Here is a 25457-nt window from a genome sequence, read left to right as displayed (position 1 = left end):
AGGAGTTAAAAGAAAGCAAAACCAAAGTTGGAAGCTGGCTGGAATTAGAGATCCACTGATATGTTTTGTTTCTATGGAGTATGAAAACTTTCAGAAATATTTGTGTGCATATTTGGGGAATCCGTGCATATTTGTCTGTAGTTGATCATAAAATAAATATTCGTTAACTCTTAAATGAGTCCAGTCGTACATCAAATATATTGTGTGTATTTTATCTATCAGAATACGAACTGAGTAAGTTACAATGTCAAGAATTACAATCACCAAATGAAAATGTACAATTACACTTTCTTCAGTATGATTATGAATTCACAGACGTGACTTTACTGTCAAAAATACATCATCATTTCACAAACTTATTTACTGAACAGAAGAAACATTGATCGAGATGCCTGGTTCAGTCATGGTTCCGTCCGTATGCGTCGCAAAAGTTCGGCATCTTGATCGATGTTTGTTCTGTTCAGTAAATAATGACGTATTTTTGACAGTCGAGTCGCGTCTGTGAATTGGTACTGAAGAAAACATAATTGTGCATTTTGATTTTGTGAATGTAATTCTTGGTGTCGTAACTTTTCAATTTGTATTCTGATGGATAAAATACTCACAATATTTTATGTTCGAGTGGACTCATTTGAGAGTTTACAGATATTTATTTTATGCTCAACTACAGACAAATATGCATGGATTTCCCAAATAGGCATGTGAATATTTCTGAAAGCTTTCGTAGTCCATATGTTTCATTCGCACAAACCTTCCATATTTAGGCTGAGTTCTTGTGATCCCTGCTTTAAGAAACTGCAAGCTCATGTTTTTATTTTTACTGATGTGTTAAGTCAAATTGAGACTTTTAAGACTGCTGACGAAAGTATGACAGATGTATGTGGATTTTCTGTCATGCGTTGCTCTCATGTAAATACAATGTTGTGTTTTTTCACAGTTTACATTTGCATGAACAGAATCTGTTTATAGGTTCTGTTCACACTTACCAGAAGACGTTTGGAAACACGCGAATGATGAATTCCGGTGTAATTCCCGACACTGGGCATGTGATAAAACCGTGGATTCAGCAGCAGCGTCTTCACAACCTGACAAAGCTTTCCATGAGGGACGCGACTCTATTCACAGCTTACAAACAGCTTTTTAAAATGAAGTTATGCAAATTATAATACACAAATTAATAGGCAATTGATAAAAGGAAAAAGGAAAGAATACAAAATCTATTTTAATGAATTAAAATAATCCACATGTTTCCAAACGGCTTCTGGTTTTGTGACGTGACCATTGGACAGAGCAGAAGTCGTTGTTTATTTTATTTTGTTGACATATTAAATGCATTTCTTTTCGTTTTTTGGTTAGTATTATTATGTTCATAGTAGTGGTAGCAGTATTAGTAGTATTAGTAGTAGTAGTTTTGTCCTCTGCTCTGTGCACATGACTGAGTTACTGGTTTGTCTCAGGTTTCTCTGCTTTTGTGAAGTCATGAATAAAATATAGTGACTAAACCTCATTAGAGGGGAATACTTAATCATCTTCTGACGTTTCTTTCTTTTTTTTTTTTTTTTTTACACCCGGCTGGCACTTATTTGACTTTTTTAGACATCAGTAGTAGTAGTAGTAATAGTAGTATTGTAGTAGTAGTATTAGGCCTATACTATCACAATATTATCTTGAAGTAACAATTGGCCTTTTGAAGTTTTAACTTGACTTCTATTATTTCAGCAAAGTCCACTCATTTTTTATTTTTTTTTTTAGTTTCTTGTTTAATACAGTTTTTCTCTTGTTGTCTTAAATTAAAGCTGCAGTATGTAACTTTCTGGACCTGAATGATTCCATGGAAATCGAAAGTCAGACAAATCTTAGGCCAGAGTTTGTAACATTATAGCCAAAGGAACAACATTTCCATGGAAACAAGCAGCAGGTGGGGCCTCCTCCAGGACACAGACGAGTCTGGTATAGTTATTTTCTGACAAAAAAAAAAGTGACCTTCTACGGCAGGAGTGTCAAACTCAAATTCACAGAGGCCAAAATGAAAAACTGGGACTAAGTCGTGGGCCAAACTAAATATTTATTGAGATATTTCAACAACATCGGCATGTAATGTTAAACCTTTTCTTTGAATATTTTCTTGTTTCTTAAAATACATAATAAATAAATAATAGTTTTGCTTAAACACTGAATCCAGAACATGCTTAATATAAAATAATAACATTTTAAATAAATAATGTCTCTATAGTCTATCTGTGGCCAGTGGGCAGCTCTAATACTTATTTGATATGATCTTGTGGGCCAAATATAATTATATTGCGGGCCAAATTTGGCCCCCAGGCCTGAGTTTGACATGTCTGTACTATGGTTTTAACTTTAATCAAAATGTATTAGTGCTGTTCTGTCAGGATGATATAGTTTGGATACTGTTCCCCTCGTCTCTCTGTCTTCTCATGTCCAGGTGAGATGTTCCCCGGGGAGTGAAAGTGCTGTGTTTAAGGGGGTAATTGCGTGTCTGCCCTCCGGCTCTGGTATCAGTGTTTCCATGGCGACGCGTGTTAAATTACAGGCAGGCTGTCGCGAGCTGGACTTTGGATGGACAGGTGAGGCACGGTCTACTTCCTGGAGCACAGACAGGACGGCACCGCAGCTATGGTGAGTTTGTACGTCCTTCTACATAAATATGTGTTAAAATGGGATTAAATGTGATGTCATTACATTTTTGTGTTAAGAGCACAGGTTTATTTGTTTGGATGGATTGTGATGAGTTATTACCGTGGGAGCAACTGTGTCAAATAGTGTGTATGACTTAACCGTCCTACAGCCTCGGTACATTTTTGTACATCAAAACTTTTCTTTTTAGTATAACTTTGGCTGTATTACACCAAATAGCACCAAAATTGGCCAGTTTGTGTAGTTTGTGGTGTATTTTAGATTTTTGTGTATATTTTTTTCCCAAGATTAACTGAATGGTCCATAATCAAAATACTCACCCACACATTTTTGTTCCATTGACTTCCGTTCATATTCCATTGTGTTTTTTTGTTTTAGTATCTTTTAGAGTATTTAAAAAATATATTTTTTTCTGTTCAATATTTGAAAGACATATGAGTATTAAAGCAGAAGTCCAAATGAAAACGCTGATATAAAAAGTTGGACAAAAAATGTGTACTGCATAAAAAATATTTGGTAAAACTTTTTTCAGTGTACATTTTTGTCATGGAGGAGCACAGGTGTGACTCTGATACACGAGGGTAAATATACAGTCAGATTCTCACAATTATTTAAACAGCAGTAAAAAAATTGACAATAGTTGAGAGAAAGCAAAACAAAAGTAGGCAGGTTAGAATTATAGACTGGCAGATATGTTTTTTTTTTTTTTCATGAGCGATGCCGATACCAATTGTGTAGTATCCAGACAAACGCAGGGCCGATAAACTTTGCCGATATTTTTAGGCTGATATTTGATCATTACTACAAGCTCCTAGAGCTCGTATAACCCTGTTTTACAGCAAACTGAATACAAGGGTGTGTTCAAATAAAGTGATCATCATTATTTAATTCTTCAATTCAGATTAAATAATTTGTTCTCTGTAGTCTCACTCACTCACTCAAAAGTTCTATTATACATTGATAAGTTTCATGTGCAGAGTAGACAGAGGATTACACTATTTATGGTTTATGTTGTTTATAATGTTATAATATTTTAATGTTTATATTGTAATCGTCATTTAAACAGACCTGGATTTGTGTTTTGTTTCATTCACAAATGTTTAACGCACACATTCTGTGGATTTACCCTGTGTTTGAGTGTTAAACCTTGTGATGACATGTGGTAATACAGGAAGTGCTCCACTGTGTTTTTAAACTCCACACACCTTCACTAGAATCATTTGGATCATTTCAGGCCTAGAATTGCCAATCTCTACTGAACTGAAGGTAAAAGGAGCTGTTCACTTGAAAACTACAGCCTGATGACATCACAAGGTGGAACAGAGCATTTTGAGCTTTGGAGATGTAGACAGACTGATAATAAAGTTACTCAAACATGTGAATGAAACAAAACACAACTCCAGGTCTGTTTCTGAGGAGGGAACAAGATTATAACAGTCAATTTTGCATGTAAGAAGGTTGTGAGTTTGATTCCCAGACTGAGGCATTTCTGAGCTGTGTTTGCATGTTCTGCCTGTGTCTGTAGATTAACTCTGTGTGCTCCAGTTTCCAAAACCAGCACTGCATTGTAAAGCGACACTGCCATTTTTGTCGCTCATTTATACACGCATCAAGAATCTCAGACTTCCGGTCATTGCGCAGTTCATACTGGGAAGGATTTTCCGAAAAAGTGAGCATCATTTCTCAGTGGGATGCGTCTGTTAACAGAGTTGATCTTTTCTAGTCTTTTGAACCATATCACTTTTGCTTCTGGTTCTGATATTGTCATATTTTAGTTTTGGGATTCAGACATCATTAATTGTGTGGTTGTTGGATCCTAACAGCGGAAAACTGCTCGAGAAAATTGTTTGCGAACTCCATAGATGCAAAAGGGAATCAGATGTGTGTGACTCAAACCTCTGTTCAAACTGTTTCTCTTCCCAACGGAATTGAAAAATAGTGAAAGGTGAAGGTGATGGGCAGGACTGATCCACAGGAAGAACCAAAAAGGAAACATTTCACTGTCTAAGAAATCATCTCGAGTTTGCAGCGAACATTTTTTATGTGAAGCGTCACTGGGAAAACAAACATGAAACATGGAGGTCTGATGCTCATGTTTTCGGAAAATCCTTCCCAGTAGCACTGAGCAATGACTGGAAGTCCGAGATTCTTAATGCATGTATTGAAGGAGTTTGAAGTCTTGTGGCCTGACGATGTCACTTTTTGTTTGGGTCCATCACCTGCTTGTTTCTATGGAGATGTCTTTGCTCTGCTCAAATCTTCCACAGTGTGACATTAAACAGTTCTACTTTACATTTATTCAATCACAGGTGGTTTTATAGCTCAAAAATACTCAGAAAAACAACATTCTGACTGTGAGCGGGGTCGCCTCTCCACAGATCTGACCCGTATCTTGGTCTGATTTGGTCTCCGTGATAATAGAAAAGTGGAATACCATACTGTGAAACATTCCAGACAAAGCAATAACATCTCCGTGGAGAAAAGCATTTGACGAATCGAATTGCGGATTTGAAACGGTCACTAGAGTTTTACATATTTCACACTTTTTAATCTTGTTTTGTGTGTCCACTTTTACAGGCCAAGTTCTTCACTCCCGTTCAGATCAACGGTAAGAATCTGTGGATGTTTGTTTGTGCTGATAAGAAAATAATGAAAGTGTGATGTAGTTTAAGAAGACTGGAATGAGATGGTTTCAGAACGTCTGAGACACGACATAGAATTTAGTGCAATTTCTCAAAAATGTCACTTATTTCTCGTTTGTAAATCTTGATGCCTTTAATGTGACTGACCTCTCCTCTTCCCTCTCTCTCTCTCTCTCTCTGTCTCCTCCCTCTCTCTTCTGTCTGTCTGTGTGTCTCTCTCCCTCTCTCCTCTCTTTCTGTGTCTCTCTCTCTCTCTTCCTCTCTCTCTGTTTGTCTCTCTGTTTCTGTCTCTCTCCCTCCCTCCTGTCTTTTTGTCTCTCTCTCTGTGTGTGTCTTTCCCTCTCTGTCTCCTCTCTCTCCTTTCTTTCTTCTCATTCTCTGCCTCTGTGTCTGTCTCTCTTCCTCTCTTTCTCGGTGTGGGTCTTTCCCTCTCTCTGTCCTCTCTCTCCTTTCTTTCTCTCTCTCTCTCTTTCTCTTCCTCTGTGTCTGTCTCTCTGCCTCTCCGTCGCACTTCCTCTCTCCTCTCTCTTTCTCTCTCTCTCTGTGTCTCTTTCCTTTTCTCCCTGATCTCTCTCCCTCTCCCTCCCTCTCTCTACTCTCCCTCTCTCTCTCCCTTTCTCTCTCTCTGTTTCTCTCTCTCTCTCTCTCTCTCTCTCTCTCTCTCTATCTGTGTCTCTTTCTCCCCCCTTCCCCCCCCTCTCCTTGCTCCTCTCTCTCCTTTGTTTCTCTCGTTCTCTTCCTCTGTGTGTCTCTCTTCCTCTCTCCTCTCTCTCTCTCTCTCTCTCTCGGTGTGTGTCTTTACCCCCTCTGTCTCCTCTCTCCTTTATTTCTCTCTCTCTTCCTCTTCCTCTGTCTGTCTCTCTGCCTCTCTTCCTCTCTCCTCTCTCTTTGTTTCTTTTTTTGTCTCTCTCTCTCTCTCTCTCTCTCTCTCATCTCTCTGTTTCTCTCTCCTCTCTCTGTCTCTCTCTCTCTTCCTCTCCTGCTTTCTCTCTCTCTGTTTCTTTCTCCTCTCTCTATCCGTCTCTCTCTGTCTCTCTATCTGTGTCTCTTTCTCCCCCTCTCTCCTTTCTTTCTTTCTTTCTCTCTCTCTCTCTCTTCCTCTCTCCCCTCTCTTTGTTTATTTTTCTCTCTGTCTCTCTCTCTCTCTGTTTGTCTCTCCCCCTCTCTCTCTTTGTCTCTCTCTCTCTTCCTCTCTCTCTCTTTCTCTCTCTCTGTTTCTCTCTGTCTCTCTCTCTCTCTCTCTCTCTCTCTCTCTCTCTCTCTCTCTCTCTCTCTGTCTCTCTCTCTCTCTCCTCTCCCTCTTTCTCTCTCTCTGTTTCTCTCTGTCTCTCCCTCTCTCCTCCCTCTGTCTCTGTTTCTCTCTCTCTGTTTCTCTCCATCTCTCTCTCTCTGTCTCTCCCTCTCTCTCTGTGTTCTCTCTCTCTGTCTTCTCTCCGTCTCTCTCTCTCTCTGTCTCTCTCTCTCTCTCCCTCTCTCCTCCCTCTCTCTCTGTTTCTCTCTCTCTCTCTGTCTCTCTCTCTGTCTCTCCCTCTCTCCTCCCTCTCTCTCTGTCTTTCTCTCTGTCTCTCCCTCCCTCTCTGTTTCTCTCTCTCTGTTTCTCTCTCTGTCTCTCTCTCTCTCTCTCTCTCTCTCTCTCCCTCTCTCTCTGTTTCTCTCTCTCTGTTTCTCTCCGTCTCTCTCTCTCTGTCTCTGTGTCAGAATTCAAAGAGTGCTTCTCTCTGTACGATAAGAAGCAGAAGGGGAAGATCGAGGTGAAGGACCTGATCACCGTCATGCGCTGTCTGGGAACAAGCCCCACCCACGGAGAGATAGAGCGCCACCTGCAGGTCCATAAGATCGGTACAGTACACCTTTTTATAGAAGAAGAACTCAGTGAGTGCAGATGAGTGAAGGATGCGATTTATGATTTGATAATAGAATTGTGTTCAAAGTGACAAAGTAACACAAGAATCACATTTCAGAACACATCTAACTACCGGGTGAGAAGTTTTGATACAGAATACCGTATTTTCCGCACTATTAGGCGCTCTGGGTTATAAGACGCACTGTCACTGAATGGTTTTCAAACTTTTTTCACAAATAAATTGCGCTGTACGGAAGCCGAAAGGGGTCACAACAAACGCAAACACCGCAACAAATACAAATGCGACAACACAACAAAAAGCCACAACAAACCAAAAAAAGCCACAACGGAAATGACCGGCATTTGCGTTTGTGTTGTGGCATTTGTATTTGTTGCGGCGTTTGCATTAAAACAGAGTCCTGTGGTCATTTCCTTTGTGGCTTTTTTTGGTTTGTTGTGGCTTTTTGTTGTGTTGTCGCATTTGTATTTGTTGTGGCGTTTGCGTTTGTTGTGATCCCTCTGGGCTTCCGTAGAATTGTATTCAAAGTGACAAAGTAACACAAGAATCACATTTCAGAACATGTTTGTACACATCTAAACTACAGGGTGAGGGCTCTGGATTATAAGACGCACTGTCATTAAATGGTCTATTTTCTAAACTTTTTTCACAAATAAACCGCACTGGACTTTAAAGGAAACCCAACAGTGTGATGGGTGAGTGGTTTTGTTTGTTTGGTGCGTTCACGGTGACTCTGGGCTTTGTTCAGTTGTGGCGTGTAGGGAGGGTGTGTCTGGGACCAACAGGATTGTCGGCGTGTTCACAGTGACTCAGTTGTTCAGTTGTGTCTAGAAGTGGCACATTGCACTCGCTTTTTCGGTTCGTTCCTCCGTTCCGTTCCTCGTCGGTGTGGAGTGATGAGTGTGTCTGTGGGTGTGTTTCGCTGTGCGGTCGCTCTCTGCTCCGTGTGTCATGTATAGGGCGCTCTGGATTGTGGGTCATTTTTTGATGGGGTTGGAGGCTTAAGAGCGTGTCTGATAGCCCGGAAAATACGATAAGAGCTTTAGTTGTTTGTGAAGGAAATGATGGGACTTAAAGATACAGTTTGTTAACTTTGTGGAGGTGTAACATTACCTGCATGATTCTGTGGAAATAGAAAGTTAAAGCCATACTTTGGAACATGCTCTGTGGAGATTGATGAGTTTTATGTCATACTGTGGAAGATTATTAATCGTCTGACCTCGCAGTGTTAGAATTTGTTCGCTCGACAGTAGACGGGTACTTTTTATCATTTAACCAGTCGCTGTTATTTGGTTGTAACGTATGTAATGCACTGCTAACGGGGCTAACTTGTATATTAAGCTTTTCCCAAATCCCGTAGGAAGGAGGACAATAACGTCTTTGCCCTTGATGAAATTCACCAAACATTCTCTTTATTCTGGCTTTAAATCCTCGATCTCAGGAATCGTTGACAACACAGAATGTCTGGCTCTTCACTGATTGGCTGGTGCCCGAACTTGCACTTCCGGGGTTTTGTAAACTGTTCTGATTCCTGATCTAGTTGCTGGAGAGAAATGAAAGGAAAGAGAATGAGGCTCTTTTCTGATCTATGTTATAATGTTGTTTCTTCATCAAAAACAGACCTGGAATTGTGTTTTTTTTCACTGACACATGTTTAAATACTCCTTTATTATTAATCTGTCTTAGGGATGGGACAAGATCTCACGAGTCAAAATTGCGACAAGACTGTGCACAGAAGAGAAAAATTATCTTGTGAGATTTTTTTCCCCCCTGAATTTATCATTACATGGATAAACAAAAAAAAAAGGGTTACGAGCTGAGAAGCTGTAGTTCCAGAAAGAAGGACTACAATAACCACTAAAGTATTACATAAACGAAATAAAAACAGTGAAATAGATTGCGCAACTTATTTATTACAAATTCTGTCAAAATCTCATCTTGTCTCGTTCTCGTGGACCTGATCTCGTGGTGTGTCTCGTTTTGTGAAAATTGTGTCTCGTCCCACCCCTGCTGTCGACAAGCCCGATTCATCAGCTGGTTTCACTTCGTAGAAACCGTCAGACCTCACAGTGTTAAATTTCGTTCGCTCGATGGCAGGCGGGTATTTTTTATCATTTAACCAATCGCTGTTATTTGGTCGTGACGTATGTAATGCGCCGCTAACAGGACTAACTGCTATATTAAGCTTTTCCCAAATCATGTAGGAAGAAGGACAATAACGTCTTTCCCCTTGATGAAATTCACCAAACATTCTCTTTATTCTGTCTTAAATTCTCAATCTTGGGAATTGTTGACAACACAGAATATATGGCTCTTCATTGATTGGCTGGTGTCCAAACTCGCACTTCCGGGTTTTTTGTAAACTGCTGAGTGTATTCTGATTCCTGACCTAGTCGCTGGAGAGAAATGAAATTGAGCAGAGGCACAAGGTGGATAGAAGATTATAGCCAAAAGAACAACATTTCCATAGAAACAAACAGGCCAAATAAGAGTCAGGTTTGTGGAGATGCAAGCCCGCTCACTGTAAGGACACGTTTTTTTCTAATTATTACCAAAATCTTTTGTGATTTGTTAATTACATCCATTCAAATTTCAGTTTCAATTTGCTTACGATTCATCTTCCAGCTCAAGTATTATGATTTTCGACATTTCAGTTCAAGCCCATTTAACACTGATTTGAGTGTCATTTTGAGTCTAAATACATTTAATATAATCATCTGCAGATCAACTTTCTCATGGGAATGTCACAACAGCAGCGCTCAGAGGAAGTTTGATAAACATGATTCTAAATGAGTCATTTATTACAGCAGAGATCACAGTGCAGGGAACAGCCCAGACTAAACATGTGTTATCTGAGCTCAGAGCACGATTGGAGCTCTCACACTGAATCTACACTAAAGCTTGTGTAACGGGTGTGTGTCTGTTCATTAAAAGTCTAATATCTTGGGGCACACCCCTTAACCCTTAGTATATATCTGCGTTGTGTTCTTGAGCCCTGCACTGGGCCAAGGAAGGACCATGAGACACCGGTGACCACTGGATACACTTTTACTGGTGGTTCTGCACAAATGAAAGAAAAATACAAATCCTTGTCACATGTTACCTCATGCACGCAGGTCATCTGTCCCCTGTTAGCAGGAAAAGACATGGAAAAGGCTGAAGCTCGCTCTCAACTACATGTGATTACAATAAACTTAAACAATACAGACATGAAACCGCTCCTACATGGTCCAAATTATACATGTGGATTTGTAAATTATGATGTTGTGATGTTTTACTGTGAACTTTTAGATTTTTAGTGCCTAAATATCAGAATAAAATAATATATTGACATTAAAAAAAACTTGTGCTCACCTCCTCAGTAGCATTGGGCAAACTGAGAGAGGTGCAGATGTGCAGCGGCAAACCACGTTGCTCTTAAAGGGACAGTACAGGCAAAATGTGCAACTCTTACTAAAAGAATAATAACATTGGGAAAGAGGCTAAAACCATGAAATAACAATAGAAATTTAATTGAAGTGAAGGATTTGATGAAATTCAAAATAAAAACAAAGGTCAATTTTTCCTCGGTTATACTTGAGTTAAATTTAGATACACATTCAGAATATACAGGTGGGGAAAGATGTTCAAATTAACCTGAGTTTTACTGTCTTAAAAACCTGAAAGACAGAACTGGTTCTTTTGAAACAGTTTGCAATGGTCCAATGCTTTATAATTCTTCACAGTCATGAGTTTATAAGTATAAGTGCTGTTACGATACACACACTTCAAATGATTTCAGTACAGTGCAATAGACTCCATACTCGATACAGCTTCTAATACCATGATGAAAATAAAAAATCCCTCTCTTTCATCCTTTCTTTAAACAATACAATGCGAGGTTCACCATTAAACTGTAATACTTTTTGTACTTTCTTATATCTATGTAATCCCTCAGTGGTGCAGTAGGTTCCATAGAGTCCATGTGTGTATATTAGTCTATGTGTCCTTATACTTGATCTGATACAACTCGACATCATTCTAAAGACATTCAGGAAAGACGTTTTTAGTATCGATACCCTCAAATGAGTATAGTTTCAATACTACTTTTAGTATAATTCCTAATTGCTTCCGCTGGCAGTGCACAGCAGACTTGTCACAGTCTTAAAAGATAACTGTGAACATTTAGAAGCAGAAATCAGTGTTTTTAATTCAGTTTATACCAAATAAGTGTTACACATAAAGTTATGTCCAGATCAGGATTAAACGGGGTTCATCTGTGACCCACTGCATCCTGTAAACTTTGAGCAAAAGTAAATGCAGGAGTTCACAATTTTAAAATTGTGTCTTAGTAACTGTGAGTAATTGTAAATCCTTTTTTTTGTTTTGTTTCATTAATCCTTATTAGGGCTGAGTATCATTCAGAAGTTGTTGATACGATACATATCTTGATACAGTGCACTTTCGATTCAATACGATATATTTCAAATCAGTTTGATATGGATCAATAAAAAATAAAGGCTAAATCATGGCTGTGACACTCAAAGTCTTTGTTAAATCACTTTTTGTGCAAAGTCAATATGAAACACAAACATCAGAACAACATCATCAGAACAGTGAAAATGTCAAATGTGTAGCAGAAAGCTTCCTTTAAACAAGCAACAAAACTGTAGCTGTAACAAAATAAATGAGTAAAATATACAGAAAAATTGTCTTGGTGATATATCGATACAGCAGCCCATGATATCGATACTGTATCATCACATTAAACGACATGATATATTGATATTTTGACATTTTTGCACAACCTTAATTCTTACAATGATTCTAATGTCCTTCAGGGAGCAGGAGAAGAGAGGCAGCATTAACATACACTTTTGTACTGATTCATTTTTAAGCTTAACCAAATATTAAAGCCTAACACACAAAGAGGCTGCAGAAGAAGAAGAGCAGAAGAACCCTGGTGAGAGACAGGACCAGAGCTGGAGCCAGACACAATTACCACCAGACAAGAGCAGACATGAGATTAGGTCCAAGAGGCGAGACAAGAGACCACAGGCTACACAATTTATAATGAATCCATTGTGCGGTTCTGTTCTCCATTTTGTGTTTATTTTATTTCATATCTTTGCTGTCACTGTAGCCCTCTGTTCTCTAATCTGCTTGTCTCCGTGGAAAAGTTATTGCTTTCCACAGTGTGGCATTAAAACAATCTTTCTAAATACATGTGATTTAAATGCTAAAAAATCCTTTGAAAAACATCCATTCTTACTGTGAGTGGGGTCGCCTCTCCATAGATCTGATCTGTAACTTGGCCTGGTAGCGTCACCTTCTTGACTCCATGAAGGGTTTAATGCCATACTGTGGAACATTTCAGGCCAAGTGCAGCTTTAACGTGTGTATCAGTCATGTCTTGTGAGATCTTTTTGCACGAGATCTTGTCTCTAGACATGATTTATAGTCGTGTACAAAACTTTAAAGTACAGATTGGACTACTCATTTCACTAAAACATAATTAAAGGTGCACTATGTAACTTTTTAGTTGATGGTCTGTCACCTGCTTGTTTCTATGGAGATGTCATTGCTCTGCCTGGAATGTTCCACAATGTAACTTTTAACAGCTCTACTTTACATTTATTCAGTTACAGGTGGTTTTATAGCTCAAAAATACCTAGAAAAACAACATTCTGACTGTGAGCAGGGTCGCCTCTCCACTGATCTGACCTGTAACTTGGTCTGGTTTGGTCTCCATGATGAAGGAAACGCTTAAATCTGTTAATGTTCTGAAGGGGCTGATGCGGGTCCTTGAACTTTTTCTTAATTCGTTTCTATCCATCCATATTCTTCCACTTATCCGGGGCCGGGTCGTGGGGGCAGCAGTCTAAGCAAAGACTCCCAGACTTCCTTCACCCCAGACACGTCCTCCAGCTCCTCCAGGGGGACCCCGAGGCGTTCCCAGGCCAGTCCAGAGACAGTCCCTCCAGCGTGTCCTTGGTCTTCTCCGGGGCCGGAACGTGCCGGGAACACCTCCCGAGGGAGGCGCCCAGGAGGCATCTGGAATAGATGCCCGAGCCACCTCAGCTGCTCCTCTCAACGTGGAGGAGCAGTGACTCTACTCTGAGCTCCTCCCGTGTGAGTGAGCTCCTCACCCTATGCTAAAGCCCAGCCACCCTGTGAAGGAAACTCATTTCGAGCACTTGTATCCGCGATCTCGTCCTTTCGGTCATTACCCAGAGCTCATGACCAGAGGTGAGGGGAAGAACGAAGACAGATCAGTAAATTGAGAGCTTCACCTTTCAACATGAACGACCCCCTCCAGCCCCTGACTGCACCTAGAAATGATGTCCATAAATACAATGAACAGAACCGGTGACAAAGGGCAGCCCTGGTGGAGTCCAACATGCACCGGGAACAGGTCTGACTTACCTCCAGCAATGAGGACACAGCTCCTGCTCCGGTCATACAGGGACTGGACAGCCCTTAGCAAAGGACCCCGAAACCCCATACTCCCAGAGCACCCCCCACAGGACAGCACGAGGGACACGGTCGAATGCCTTCTCCACTAATTTGTTTCTGTTTTTGATAAAAAAGGAGTCTGAATCTCATGGACGTGTAACATGAATGGAAATCTGTAACCCACTTCTTTTCTGTCAGATCAGCTGTTCTGAGAAGAGTCTGGAGCAGTTTGTACTCCAAGCTCCCCCACAAAAAAAAGGTGTTATAAGAATCTTATATGAATTCCATCTGGACATTTTTGTCTCTAAATCTCAGGTTTAGTGAGATCTGCTTCAGCTCTGACAGGCGAATTGTCCAAACTCAACAAATACTTAATCTACTGTTTCTCAGATCATCCCCAGAGACACCAGCCATACCTGTTCTTATATTTACCCCAAAAATGTAGGCAGACTTTGAAATCTGACTTTCCTCTGTGTAGCGCTTGTTCCCACTTCAATTGAGAGTACAGAGACATTTAGAGGACAGCAGAGGCCAAAACTCCAGAGCCTCGGCTTCACAAAGAGTCCAGCCGTTTGTCTGAACTTCAAAGAGTTCCCAAACAGATTTAGTTTGAATTGAGAGTCACCTTAGTCAGACATTGTAGGAGCAATAGGTTGAAACAATAAGTCTTTTTAATACCATACCATACAGATAAAGCTATAACATCTGCTTTAAATAAAAAAAACATCTGACGGACCCTCCACCAGAACATTTACACAGTGCACCTTTAGCTTTAACCCTTTCCCCCTTGGACGCCCACTAGGAACAACCCATACATGTATTACTAGGACTACCATAGAGCATAATAAAATAAAATAAAACAAACTTCCACGAGTGATTAGAAATGATTTTCACACTCATGAACTTGATTGAAACACAGACATATTTAGTATCTTCTGAAACCTTAGACTCTGAACTCTTCATTTCTGGATGTTTAAATGTGATTCAACACATTTACAGGTTTATAACAGCTCACTGAAAATGAGAGTTTACCTGGTCAGGTGCAAAATCGAAAACAAAAAACTACATTCAGCATCTGATATCTGCATGTTCTGAGTAGTGTATTCATAAATGTTTTAAAAAATATATTTGTCAAAGTATTTCAACAGATTTCATATCACCAGATACAGTAAAGCCAAGTGTGCACCTGTTTTTACCTGTTGTACACCTGTGTGGACCTAATTAGTTTTTTCCATTTAACTTATTCAACTCATTTAGCTTATTATAATATAATAATATAATAAAACTCTTCCCTGTCAGTATTTGTCATCTTAGTTAGTTTCTCGTGTGCAGAGCTCCATGTAAGTATTTGTTTCTGTAGCAGTTCTGTCATACAGCTCATCTTGGAAAAAAAATAGATGAGCAACAACCTCAGCAACATCCAGATTTCGAGGCAATTTTGGTCCATAACTGAGTATAAAGTCCCCGATAGTTTGTTTGAATATCACATTGCTCCATGCAGACACATCACCGGCATTCTCATCTTGGTAAATTTCACTCTCCGAAAGTCCGTTGCTACTAATACTACTAATACTACTACTACTACTTCGATTAACTTTGGAAAAAAATGGCAAAACATATCCTTGAATCCTATTGGTCAGCTCAGTGTGGGTTGTAGTGGCTCCACCTATCACAGTCTCTGTTTACATGTGAAAAACATTAACCATTTCTAATGGTCGTCAAATCATGTCTTTAGTGATACAGCGGAGGTGTCAAAACATGTCTTTAAGGGTACGGGGGGTCAAATGTCCTCTTCATGGGGGAAAGAGTTAAGGTTTAACAACACATTTTGCTCAGTGATTTCTAGCTTTGTAATGTGGTTGAAATTTGTTTGGAATTTGGAATGTTACTTTCTGGATGGACTTGGGCTAAAGATATGATATAGAGATAACAAAAGCACGTCTAAACTGCACAATAGTTATGATTAGACTAATAAAGATAAACGACAACATCTTTGTTTTGTTAAAAGAAGGTTTATATTCAGGCACTATTTCAGCAGTCCCTACATTTTGGATGGAACTTTCTGTTGTAGAAGTTGTCAGCTTGACCAAGAAAGGGTGGAAGTAAAAGTCTGGAGACCAACTGGACGTCTTAAGCAGGAGAAGTTTATTTACCGTCAATAATACGGGCCCGGGAGACATGAGAAGTCAACATAGTGTGACTTCAAGCCCCTTTTAATGGTGTAAATATCGATTTTGTGAGTCAATGTTAAACTGAGAGATGCATGTGGAGGATAAATTACTTAAATTCTCTTACACTTCCTGTATTGACGACACTGAGGGATTCTGTTGTAGAACTCATCTATCTGTGATAAACATTCAGCACAGGCCCCACCCAGTCACAATTAGAAAAACATACCATTGTCTCTAGAGTAAGGTGACCAGACGTCCCTATTTAATCGGGACAGTCCCAGTTTTGAGTCTGTGTCCCTGTCCCAGCAGATTAATCCAAAACCAGTAATTTGTCCCAGTTTTATTCAAGAAATGCCCCAGGTGCATCCATTGTCATTTGTATCCATTTGTATAATTTGTATTGTCATTTGTTTTGGTAAAATACAAAAAATTGTCTTAAAAACTACCAAAACACAATGAAAATGTGACTCGTGTTCGTCATGAATGGTCTATGCATAACAATTTTCCTTATAACCCGCTAATTTCACAATTTTATTATGACCAACCACCACAAACTGAGAGTCCGTTCCCAGTTTTTGATTTTGAAATTCTGCTCATCTTACTCTAGAGCGTTAAGTGATTATGTCATTTCCAGGTCCAACCATAAACTTTACAACTGATTTCTAGTTAATTGTTGTTCCTTATTCATCAAACAAGAGACAGATTTCTTTTAAAAAGTGCCAAACATGCACTTTTAAAAGAAATCTGTCTCAGTCTAAGGAGAAACAGTCTGAGGTTAAATAGTAATGTAATAATAATCTGTCATAACACAGGAACACAGTCTTAATTTAGCCTCCCGTCTTCCCTCAGTTTATGTGCTTTTGACCTTTGGAGCTTGAAACAACTGCAGTCTCTTTTTAATGTGTGTTCATTCACTAGAATCACAATCAGGGTGACCAGAATTTCAAAATCAAAACCTGGGACACTCCTGGTTTGTGGTGGTTGGTAATAATAAAATTGTGAAATGAGTGTGTAATTAAGGAAAATTGTTCTGCACTCGGCCCATTCACGACAAACACATGAGCCTGTACAGTCACATTTTCTTTGTGTTTTGATCATTTTTAAGCAGCTTTTCTTTATTTTACCAAAACAAATCACACTTTTTGTTTCTCTTTACTGTTGGCAAAGATCAGATTAGTCAAAAATAGGGACACCTGGGACACAAATCACTGGTTTTATATAAATATTTTGGGACAGAAGACATGGGGCTCAAAACTGGGGCTGTTGCATCTGGTCTCTCCTGGTCACAATAGTCATCTAAAACCCGACAGGCTTGTCAAACCTGATCCTGTCATGAGTCTGAAACTAATGTGGAATAACAGTGGGAATCCCAGGAGCCACAGTGGGACACCGGTGACGAAAACTGTTGTTGTGTCCTCAGTATGGATGTAACAGTAACTGAAATATCATGATATCATAATGTCAAAGGTCTCACAATAACACTGTGGACCATCATAATATATCAAAGAACTCTTCAGGCACATGCACACAGACAAAAATCCAGTATTAGGTAAATAAGCCCCAGTCATACAAATAATCCAGCACATTCAAAAATTAAACCATGGCAGCATTTTGATGACCACGTGGTCTAATAGATATTGAGTCTGACTTCAGGTGAGGAGATTCAGGGTTTGAACTGCTTCGTGTTAATCAGAGTATTCTTCATTGTTTTAATGTTACTCACAGAGAATAGAACGTGAAAGGCACTGCTGGGATTTGAACCCAGGATCTCCTGTTTACTAGACAGGCGCTTTGACCAACTAAGCCACAGCACCTACACTTCCTGATGTGAACATGTAAGAAAGCAACAATTTGGACACTTGGCATATTGTAAATAATAGACAAATGATCCTGCTCATTTGCAAGCGAGTAAAAACAGTGACCCAGGAGCATGTGGCATGATAGGTCGGGCCTTTGACTTTGGATCAGAAGATTGAGGGGTTGACTCTCTTTGTGATTATCAGAGCACGCTTGTTTTTTGGACATTTACACAAGAGAACAGAAGGTGAAAAGGCACTGCTGGGATTTGAACCCAGGATCTCCTGTTTACAAGACAGACGCTTTGACCAGCTAAGCCACAGCACCACCCACATACACCTTACGCACATGCACCCAGATGAAAATCCAACATTAGTTACAGTGTAAACAAGCCCCACTTCTACAAATCATCCAGTACGTTCAAAAATTAGACCATGACAGTATTTGATGACCATGTGGCCTAATACATACTGTAAGGAGTCTGACTTTAGATGAGAAGATTGACAGTTTCAATCCCTTTGTGGTTATCAGATCATGCTATTTTTTGGATATTTACAAAAGAGAAGAGAATGTGAAAGGCACTGCTGGGACTTGAACCCAGGATCTCCTGTTTACAAGACAGGCTCTTTGACCAGCTAAGCCACAGCACCATCCACATACACATGCACACAGAGAAAAATCCAATAATACAAGCCTCAGTCATACAAATCATCCAGTACATTCAAAAATTAGACCATCACAACACTTTGATGACCATGTGGCCTAATAGATCAGGAATCTGACTTCGAGTGAGAAGATTCAGGTTTGAACTGCTCTGTGGTAATCAGAGTATGTTTGATTGTTTTAATTTTTGCTTAAATAAAAAGTTATGGTGCAGTAATAGCTAAAAAAAAAAAAAAAAAAGGAGGGAACTACACAGACCATGATCCTTTGCTCCATTTCAATGCAGACTACAAGAAGAAATAACAGTTCTAAGCAGTTTTAAGTTTTAGTTCTTTGGATTAAGTCTTGTCAAGGCATTTTACAAGTATTATACAATTATACAAGTAGTGTATTCACAGTTTTGTTAGTCTCCACGAAATACTGCAGTAAATATTGTACCATGAGATATGTATTGTCAAAATACCGTACTGAGAGATTTAGATATCATTACATCCCTAGTCCTTAGACAAGACACTTCACTTACATTGCCAGGTGAGACTGTGGTGTGAGTGTTGGTGTGAGGGGCTGATTGCGCAGACTGGCAGCCTCACTTCCACCAGCCTGCTCCAGGGCAGCTGTGGCTACAGTAGTAACTTAGCCCCAGTGAGTGCGGAGTGAATAATAATGATCTGGAAAGTGCTCTGGGTGTCATAAGAGGCTCCGTAGAAATCCAATGAATAGTTAATTAATTTTAAAAAGAGGAAATTGTAACATGTTCTTTGTTTTTAATCTGATGGACAAAGAAGTGATATCACACTTCAAAACTCTCTTGTGTTGTAGAAAAGTCTGGAGCGGTGGACTTCTCCACGTTCCTCACCATGATGCACAGGCAGATGCAGCAGGAGGACCCTAAGGCTGAGATCCTGGAGGCTCTGAGGATGACCGACAAGCAGAAGAAGGGCTACATCCAGGCCACGGAGCTCAGGGCCAAGCTCACCAGCATGGGGGAGAAGCTCACGCACAGAGAAGGTACAAGGGCTCCTCCTGTCTCCTCTCTTCCCTCCTCTTCTCCTCCTCTCGTCCTCCCTCACTTTCCTCACTTTTCTTCCCCTCTGCGCCCCTCTCCCTCCTGACCTGTACAGAGCAGATGTGTGTTAAAGAGGTGCTCTTCTATCACTAATGGAGCACACAGTGTACTCTCTGTACTTAAGTGCTTCTCCTTATTGTCTCCACTTGTAAGTATATGTCTTATATAGAAGTATCTGTCTTATGTAGAAGTATATGTCTTATATAGAAGTATATGTCTTATGTAGAAGTATATGTCTTATGTAGATGTCACTCTGACCTCCACCTGCAAGAACCATTTTCACGATTCTAACAGTTTTGATATGAAAATAGCACATATTAAAGAACAATGTCACTAATGTATGCAGAATTGTGTCCCAGCCCAGAATCGAGCTCAGTGCTGTTTGTTCACATGTTCATATGATCATTTTACTAATAACAATGTAATGTAGATTTATCCATAATTACAAACTCCACATGACATGGACATGATGATCATTCTCAGTTTATGTTCAGGCCTCCAGAAGTCCCTCCCTGAGCTGCAGAGGCTGCACTAGCACTGGGTTTAAGGAGAGACAATTCAGATCAGAGAGACATTTTAGGTTTAAACACACTGGATTTCTGCTTCCTGATTGGATGATCTTTTGTTTCTTTTGTTTTGGTAACTTAAGAATAAATGAGCATTAGAGTTGTCATCAGTAAAAGCTCTAATAAGACTAATGTGTTTGGAGACATGATTTTGGAAAAGAAAAACTAAAATTCTAAACACTCCCCTTTCATAAAGACAATAGTCATTAACAGTGTTATAATAGAGTTCACTAATCACACACTTATGAACAAACACCAGCTGTATTTTGACTGATGCATGTTTGGACGACATCTAAAACCTCTTGAAGCATGTTTTGATCTTTAATATTGCATTTGACTGTTAAAGACACTGTACTCACTTTTCTCTCTTGTATTTGAGCAGAACTTTCTTTTCCTCTGTACTGTTGTGTGCTGTTTTCAGCTAATTTGAAACTACTTTATTGGCTGATAATCAGAAGGTATGTGTTAGTATGTTAGTTGTTGTTAGCTTTACAGTGATGTCAAACCACTACACTTGTCTTAAAGTTGTGGAAAGTGCTCATCACAGTGAATAATTAGGATGCTCAGAATGCAGAGAGAAAAAACACTGCAAACCAACATCAAAATGTGTGGAAGCCAAAGAGTCCACAGAAAACAATCCACCTTCACATAAAACTGAGTGTATTTACCATGTTTTCAATGTAATTATTAATAGTTAAATTTGTCGTTTATTATCCTCTCCAAAATCCAAACTCCAGCTCCAATAGCAGGATTACGGGGTATATGTAGTGCAGAGATAAGAGGAACAGTATCTTCATCTGAATGGCCTGTTGATGATCTGAGCTGTGGTGGTTACAGATGGTTACTCGTCTGTCTGTTGGTCAGTGGGCACTGGACCATGGTCAACCTGTTCCAATATGGCAAAAGAGTTAGTGAAAAGTTTAAAGGAGAACTAAACACGTAAACTCTGCTCATTACCACATGTCAAATAGAGCTGATAAACTGGGCACCTGGAGGATTAAAGGGGACAGTGAGGGGGAGGAGGGGTGGGGTCTAACAAGTATCCACACTTCAAACTCACATTTACAGGACAGTGTTTGTAATGTCACGTAGTACTTGAAATTGCAGCACAGGCTCAATTTGTGACTGTTTTGAACAGGATTTGGAAACAATATTATTCAAAAACCAAAAGAAAAAAGTCTGTATGCAATTTACTATTTTGTTACTTTGTCTTTGTGGTACAGTAACAAGGGATTTGAGCCTATAATGAACTGACTGACTAATGAACTGATTTAGAAAGTCTTTCCAAAGCTTCAGGAGCGTTCACACTTGTCCTGTTTGGTCCCGGTTTGACTTCATAGTTGAGTCCTGGTTTGTGATGTTTCGAGATGTGCCGAGGCTTCGAAGCGTGTGTAGAGTAATGAAGGGGGTGTTTCCGTGAAGCACGTATCAAGGCTCGCTTCACTTGGGGGAGGAGCCAAAAATAATGACGTCCGAAACCTCGCTGCCTGGCTGTACCACGTGACTGCTTCAGGAAGTGGTTCACATTTTGCAGCGAGCTGTTACAGTGATATAGACCATCAGGCTCCAATCAAAATGTGGTTGTTTAGAGAGCTGCGCTCAGTTGAGAGTTTGATTAGAGTTTGGAGAGTTTGGATACTAGAGTCTGGATAGAGAGAGCATTCATTGTAATTCATTCAAAACCAAAAACTATTGAGAAACTCTTGTTTCTGAATAAAAATAAATAAAATTTCCCCTGTCCTATACATCATCGTGCAAGTTACATAAGCATAATCTCTGCCCTTTTCCTAGTTCCACAAGCACTTTCACTGTCCTCTGCCTGATTATGGCCTTGCCATTTTCAGAAAAAACTGCTTCACCTGCCATATTATGATATTACCATTTTGGGAAAATTTACACACACAGAATACAAAATGTATTCTACACATATGTGATAATATATAGAGAGAAATGATTTGGTCATAAATCTTTTGTAATTCATATTCATTCCCAACAGACAAAACAGAAATTCGATGCATCAGACATGATGTGGTTCAGATCCAGCTGCCTGTGATTACACATTTGGCCAGTAGGTGGTTTCGTGCGCACATGAAGCTTCAAGAAATGAATCCTTTCTTGAACCAACTGGCTCAAGTGGTTCAATGCCTCATGAGGCTTCATCTCACCATCACTAGTCCTGGTGCAGACTTGGTTTAGCCCCTGTCATGTGGTGTGTGTGCAGGAGCTGGGGCACAACATCAAACCATGATTTTCTCTTGTTAAAATGTGGAGAACTCATTTGGCTGACACTCAGATGTAAAGTTTTTATGGTTTGTCAAATAGTGTGTGGTGTGATTTGTCATTTGAATACAAAGTGTAATTCTTAGTGACACTTGTGACAGAAGAACCACGTCTCCTCTGGATGTGAGCTGGACCCCCCAGTCTGCAGCTGTCACATTAGTGCTTCTGTCTGCTACAAGGAACTAACACACTGTACAAATCACATCATAAAAATATAATGTATATATCAAAAGAGATATTAACTGACAAAGTGCTCAAACTTTTAAGCGAAGAAATAAATGATGAGTTATTATTAGCAGCTCTTCACTTTGGGGGTAACTAACTGGAGAGTTGCTGGTTCAATCTTGTCTGTGTTCACACTGCTGATGATGTGTGGTCACACTTAGGACAGAAGGAATCTGATGTTAAACATACAACCTACAAACAAACCCAGAATCAAACCCAGACTGAAGGATGGAGGTTGTGTTCATGCACCATTTGATGATGTCATAGTTTTTAGTTTTTGACCAACTAAGGCTACGTTTACACTGAAACAAATCACTGTATCACCGTATTACTATATTACTCTATCACTGTATTGGAAATGATCTGTGTCCACACACATGGTTTCTGTGTCCACAGGCCTTTCCTGTCCTCACAGCTTTGAGCAGATTTGTTTACGTTTTACAGAAATTAAACTTAAAACCTCAGTTTCAAGTGCTCAAAAAAAAACAACAGCTCGCTATTGTGTTGATGCGGTTCAGCTTCTGTGGGACTAATGGACACGACTCAGTGGAATATGAGTGTTCTTTCTGTGACAGAGGGGTGTTCTGCTGATGGTGAGTCTGTTCTGTGTTTCTGTCGAGTTGGAGATGGTTCATGTGAAACTTTTCAGAGATTATACGTGTGCAGGTCATACACACAGACACACATTTATATGAATGGACACATATTCTAATCTCTTAGTGTTTTGGTGGTGAATTACTTCACGGTGCACAGACCTACATCAGAGTATCAGTGTTTTCAGGCGTCCACACAGTGCCGGATCAGATCTGTACTCAGATGAATTTGTGAGAGCTTGAGGCACCAGATCGTTCCATCTATGGAGCCGTTTTCAATCAGATTAGTGTGAATGAACACTACATCCACAACGAAAACCACTCGAACTAGTGTGGATGACTGCAGTTTGAGCAGTTTGTTTTTCCTGTATCCATAGTGACCATTCATGGTGGGGCTAGCTCTATTAACCGGCTAGCTCTGAAATGCTACGGACATTTTACACCAGATATGGCAGAAGATGTCACCGAGGAAATGTCCCATCTCATCACCGATCGAAACACCAGAGAGGAGAGAGAGGATTAGGAGAGGCTTTGCTGTGTGTCCAGAGGTCACCTGATGCCCCCTGGAGGCTGCAGGACACAGAGGAAGGACACTTTTATCCTGAGGACTTTTACTTTCCTCAAACTGATAGATATAGAACTACATACTGATATAGAACCTGATGACGTGTTGAGCTGCACTGATGCTGTTGTTTGAACGTTTCTATAAATGTTATATTTTACTGCTCAGTGTGCTTAAGCTGCCTCTTGGGGACAAAAGTGATATTAATTTCCACCATAGAACTGTGACCTGTCCTCCAGCTCTGTTGTTGTTGTGCTGTTGTTATGTCACTTGAACACTGCCTATTAACTCGACCATATCGGGCATTATTATCAGACATAATTAGCATACACAAGTGAACATACGGTATCATTACATCACTTGACATACAGTGTCTTTGTGATAAACAGGATGAGAGGAGACGCTGGAGCAGATGGCGCTGCATTAAAGGGTGTTTAAGAGTGATTTATTCTGCTAAATGGACTTTTGGAGCTTTTGAACATCACAATTAGACATTGTTAAGTCATTTATGTTTTACCACTCCACTGTAGAACAATGAGACCCTCAAATGTACATGTTTAAGAGAGAGACCCCCGAAACTCAATACAACCAGGAGCCCACAGCCAAATGAATTCAACAGCAGTGAAATAAGTTAAATCTGGTTCAATGTAATCATGATAACTGCTGAACATTCTGTTATATCGCTCACAGATGGAAGCATCACCAAAAGAGAGTAGATTATATTGAAATACTGCTGATGTTCAAAAGTCAAAGTTGTACTTGTGTTTGTTTGCAGTGGATGAGCTGTTCAGAGAGGGCAACATCAAGCCCAACGGGACCGTCAACTACAAACAGTTTGCTGAGATGGTGACGCTGCCCCCTGTGGACTACTGATGGCACTGCAGGAGGACGGAGGAGACAAAGGCTGAACGTGTCCCCTTAGAATGATATGGTCCCAAGTGCCTTCTGGGTATTTGTGGGTAGTTTTTAACCTCTCACACAGCAAATTAGACACTTGGAAATTGGTTTTGCTCATAAAAAATCTCAGAAAACATCCAAAATGTAAGAATAATTGAATCAGGACTTAACTGTTGGACAGGACCATATCCTTTAAAAGGGACACTGTGTTCATTTACAAATAAATATTCTTCTTTCTTGAGTATATGTTTGTATAATGCATTTACATTGACTTGTTCTTTTAATGTGTAATAAATAAAGGCAAATCCCAAATGTTCATTAACATCTTTAATTGTTTAATGTTAAACAAACTGTCATTGTATGTTTATAATAATGTGATGTATAAGAAGTGAACATTATTCAAAAGAAGACTGTTTAGATCAGGGATAGGCCACATCAGCGAGTCGAGGGTCAAACCTGATGCCAGTTTGCACATCAAAATGTTCTTCAGGAATGAGGTTTAGGATTACATTGACTTCATATACTGGCAAATTGACTGAACTGAATGAAAATAGATTCTTATTTCAATTTCAGCACCAGGACTTGGACCAGAATTAGACCCTTAGAGGACCACATCTAGCCCGTGGGCCCTTCTTTTGGCACAACTGAGATAATGTGTTTTTATTTTAATGTATTTATGCAGTAGACAGTTTTAAATTATAGATCACATTTCAAACTTGATAAAAGCTAGTTGATCTTATTATTTCTAGTCAAAATAAAATTCATCTGTCCTGTTAATTTATTAAAGATGCACTATCACCACTTTGAAACTTTCCTTCATCTATTTTGTATTTATGTTGTGGCGTCATGTGATAATAAGTTTTGTAAGTGAAGTATAATTATATGTTAAATGTGTTTTTAAACTCATACACCTTCACCAGAATCATTTGGGTGATTTCAGCCTTGAAACTGCCAATCTCTACTGTCTGCTCCCCCCTCTGCGCCCCTCTCCCTCCTGACCTGTACAGAGCAGATGTGTGTTAAAGAGGTGCTCTTCTCTC

The 25457-nt window shown here is 39.7% G+C and overlaps 1 protein-coding gene and 3 non-coding genes across 4 annotated transcripts; 1 reads left to right on the top strand and 3 right to left on the bottom strand.

The window, feature by feature from the left end:
- The first annotated feature begins 218 nt into the window (after positions 1-218).
- Positions 219-25226, top strand: calml4a (calmodulin-like 4a). The gene is made up of 5 exons (XM_020939359.2): positions 219-2640; positions 5236-5266; positions 6999-7139; positions 19048-19236; positions 24296-25226. Exons 1-5 carry the CDS (start codon positions 2638-2640, stop codon positions 24391-24393), a joined length of 462 nt encoding a protein of 153 aa, XP_020795018.1. The 5' UTR covers positions 219-2637; the 3' UTR covers positions 24394-25226.
- trnat-agu (transfer RNA threonine (anticodon AGU)) lies at positions 17509-17582 on the bottom strand. Its single transcript has one exon. It is a non-coding gene; the product is annotated as a tRNA-Thr (tRNA).
- On the bottom strand, positions 17819-17892 carry trnat-ugu (transfer RNA threonine (anticodon UGU)). Its single transcript has one exon. It is a non-coding gene; the product is annotated as a tRNA-Thr (tRNA).
- Positions 18142-18215, bottom strand: trnat-ugu (transfer RNA threonine (anticodon UGU)). Its single transcript has one exon. It is a non-coding gene; the product is annotated as a tRNA-Thr (tRNA).
- Positions 25227-25457: the final 231 nt, after the last annotated feature.

The sequence above is a fragment of the Boleophthalmus pectinirostris genome, unplaced genomic scaffold, assembly GCF_026225935.1.
Source record: "Boleophthalmus pectinirostris isolate CB_2022bp ecotype Guang Dong unplaced genomic scaffold, ASM2622593v1 HiC_scaffold_19, whole genome shotgun sequence".
Classification (NCBI taxonomy): Eukaryota; Metazoa; Chordata; class Actinopteri; order Gobiiformes; family Gobiidae; genus Boleophthalmus; species Boleophthalmus pectinirostris.
Note: the sequence above shows the minus strand (reverse complement) of the source record. Positions and strands in the feature narration are given on the sequence as shown.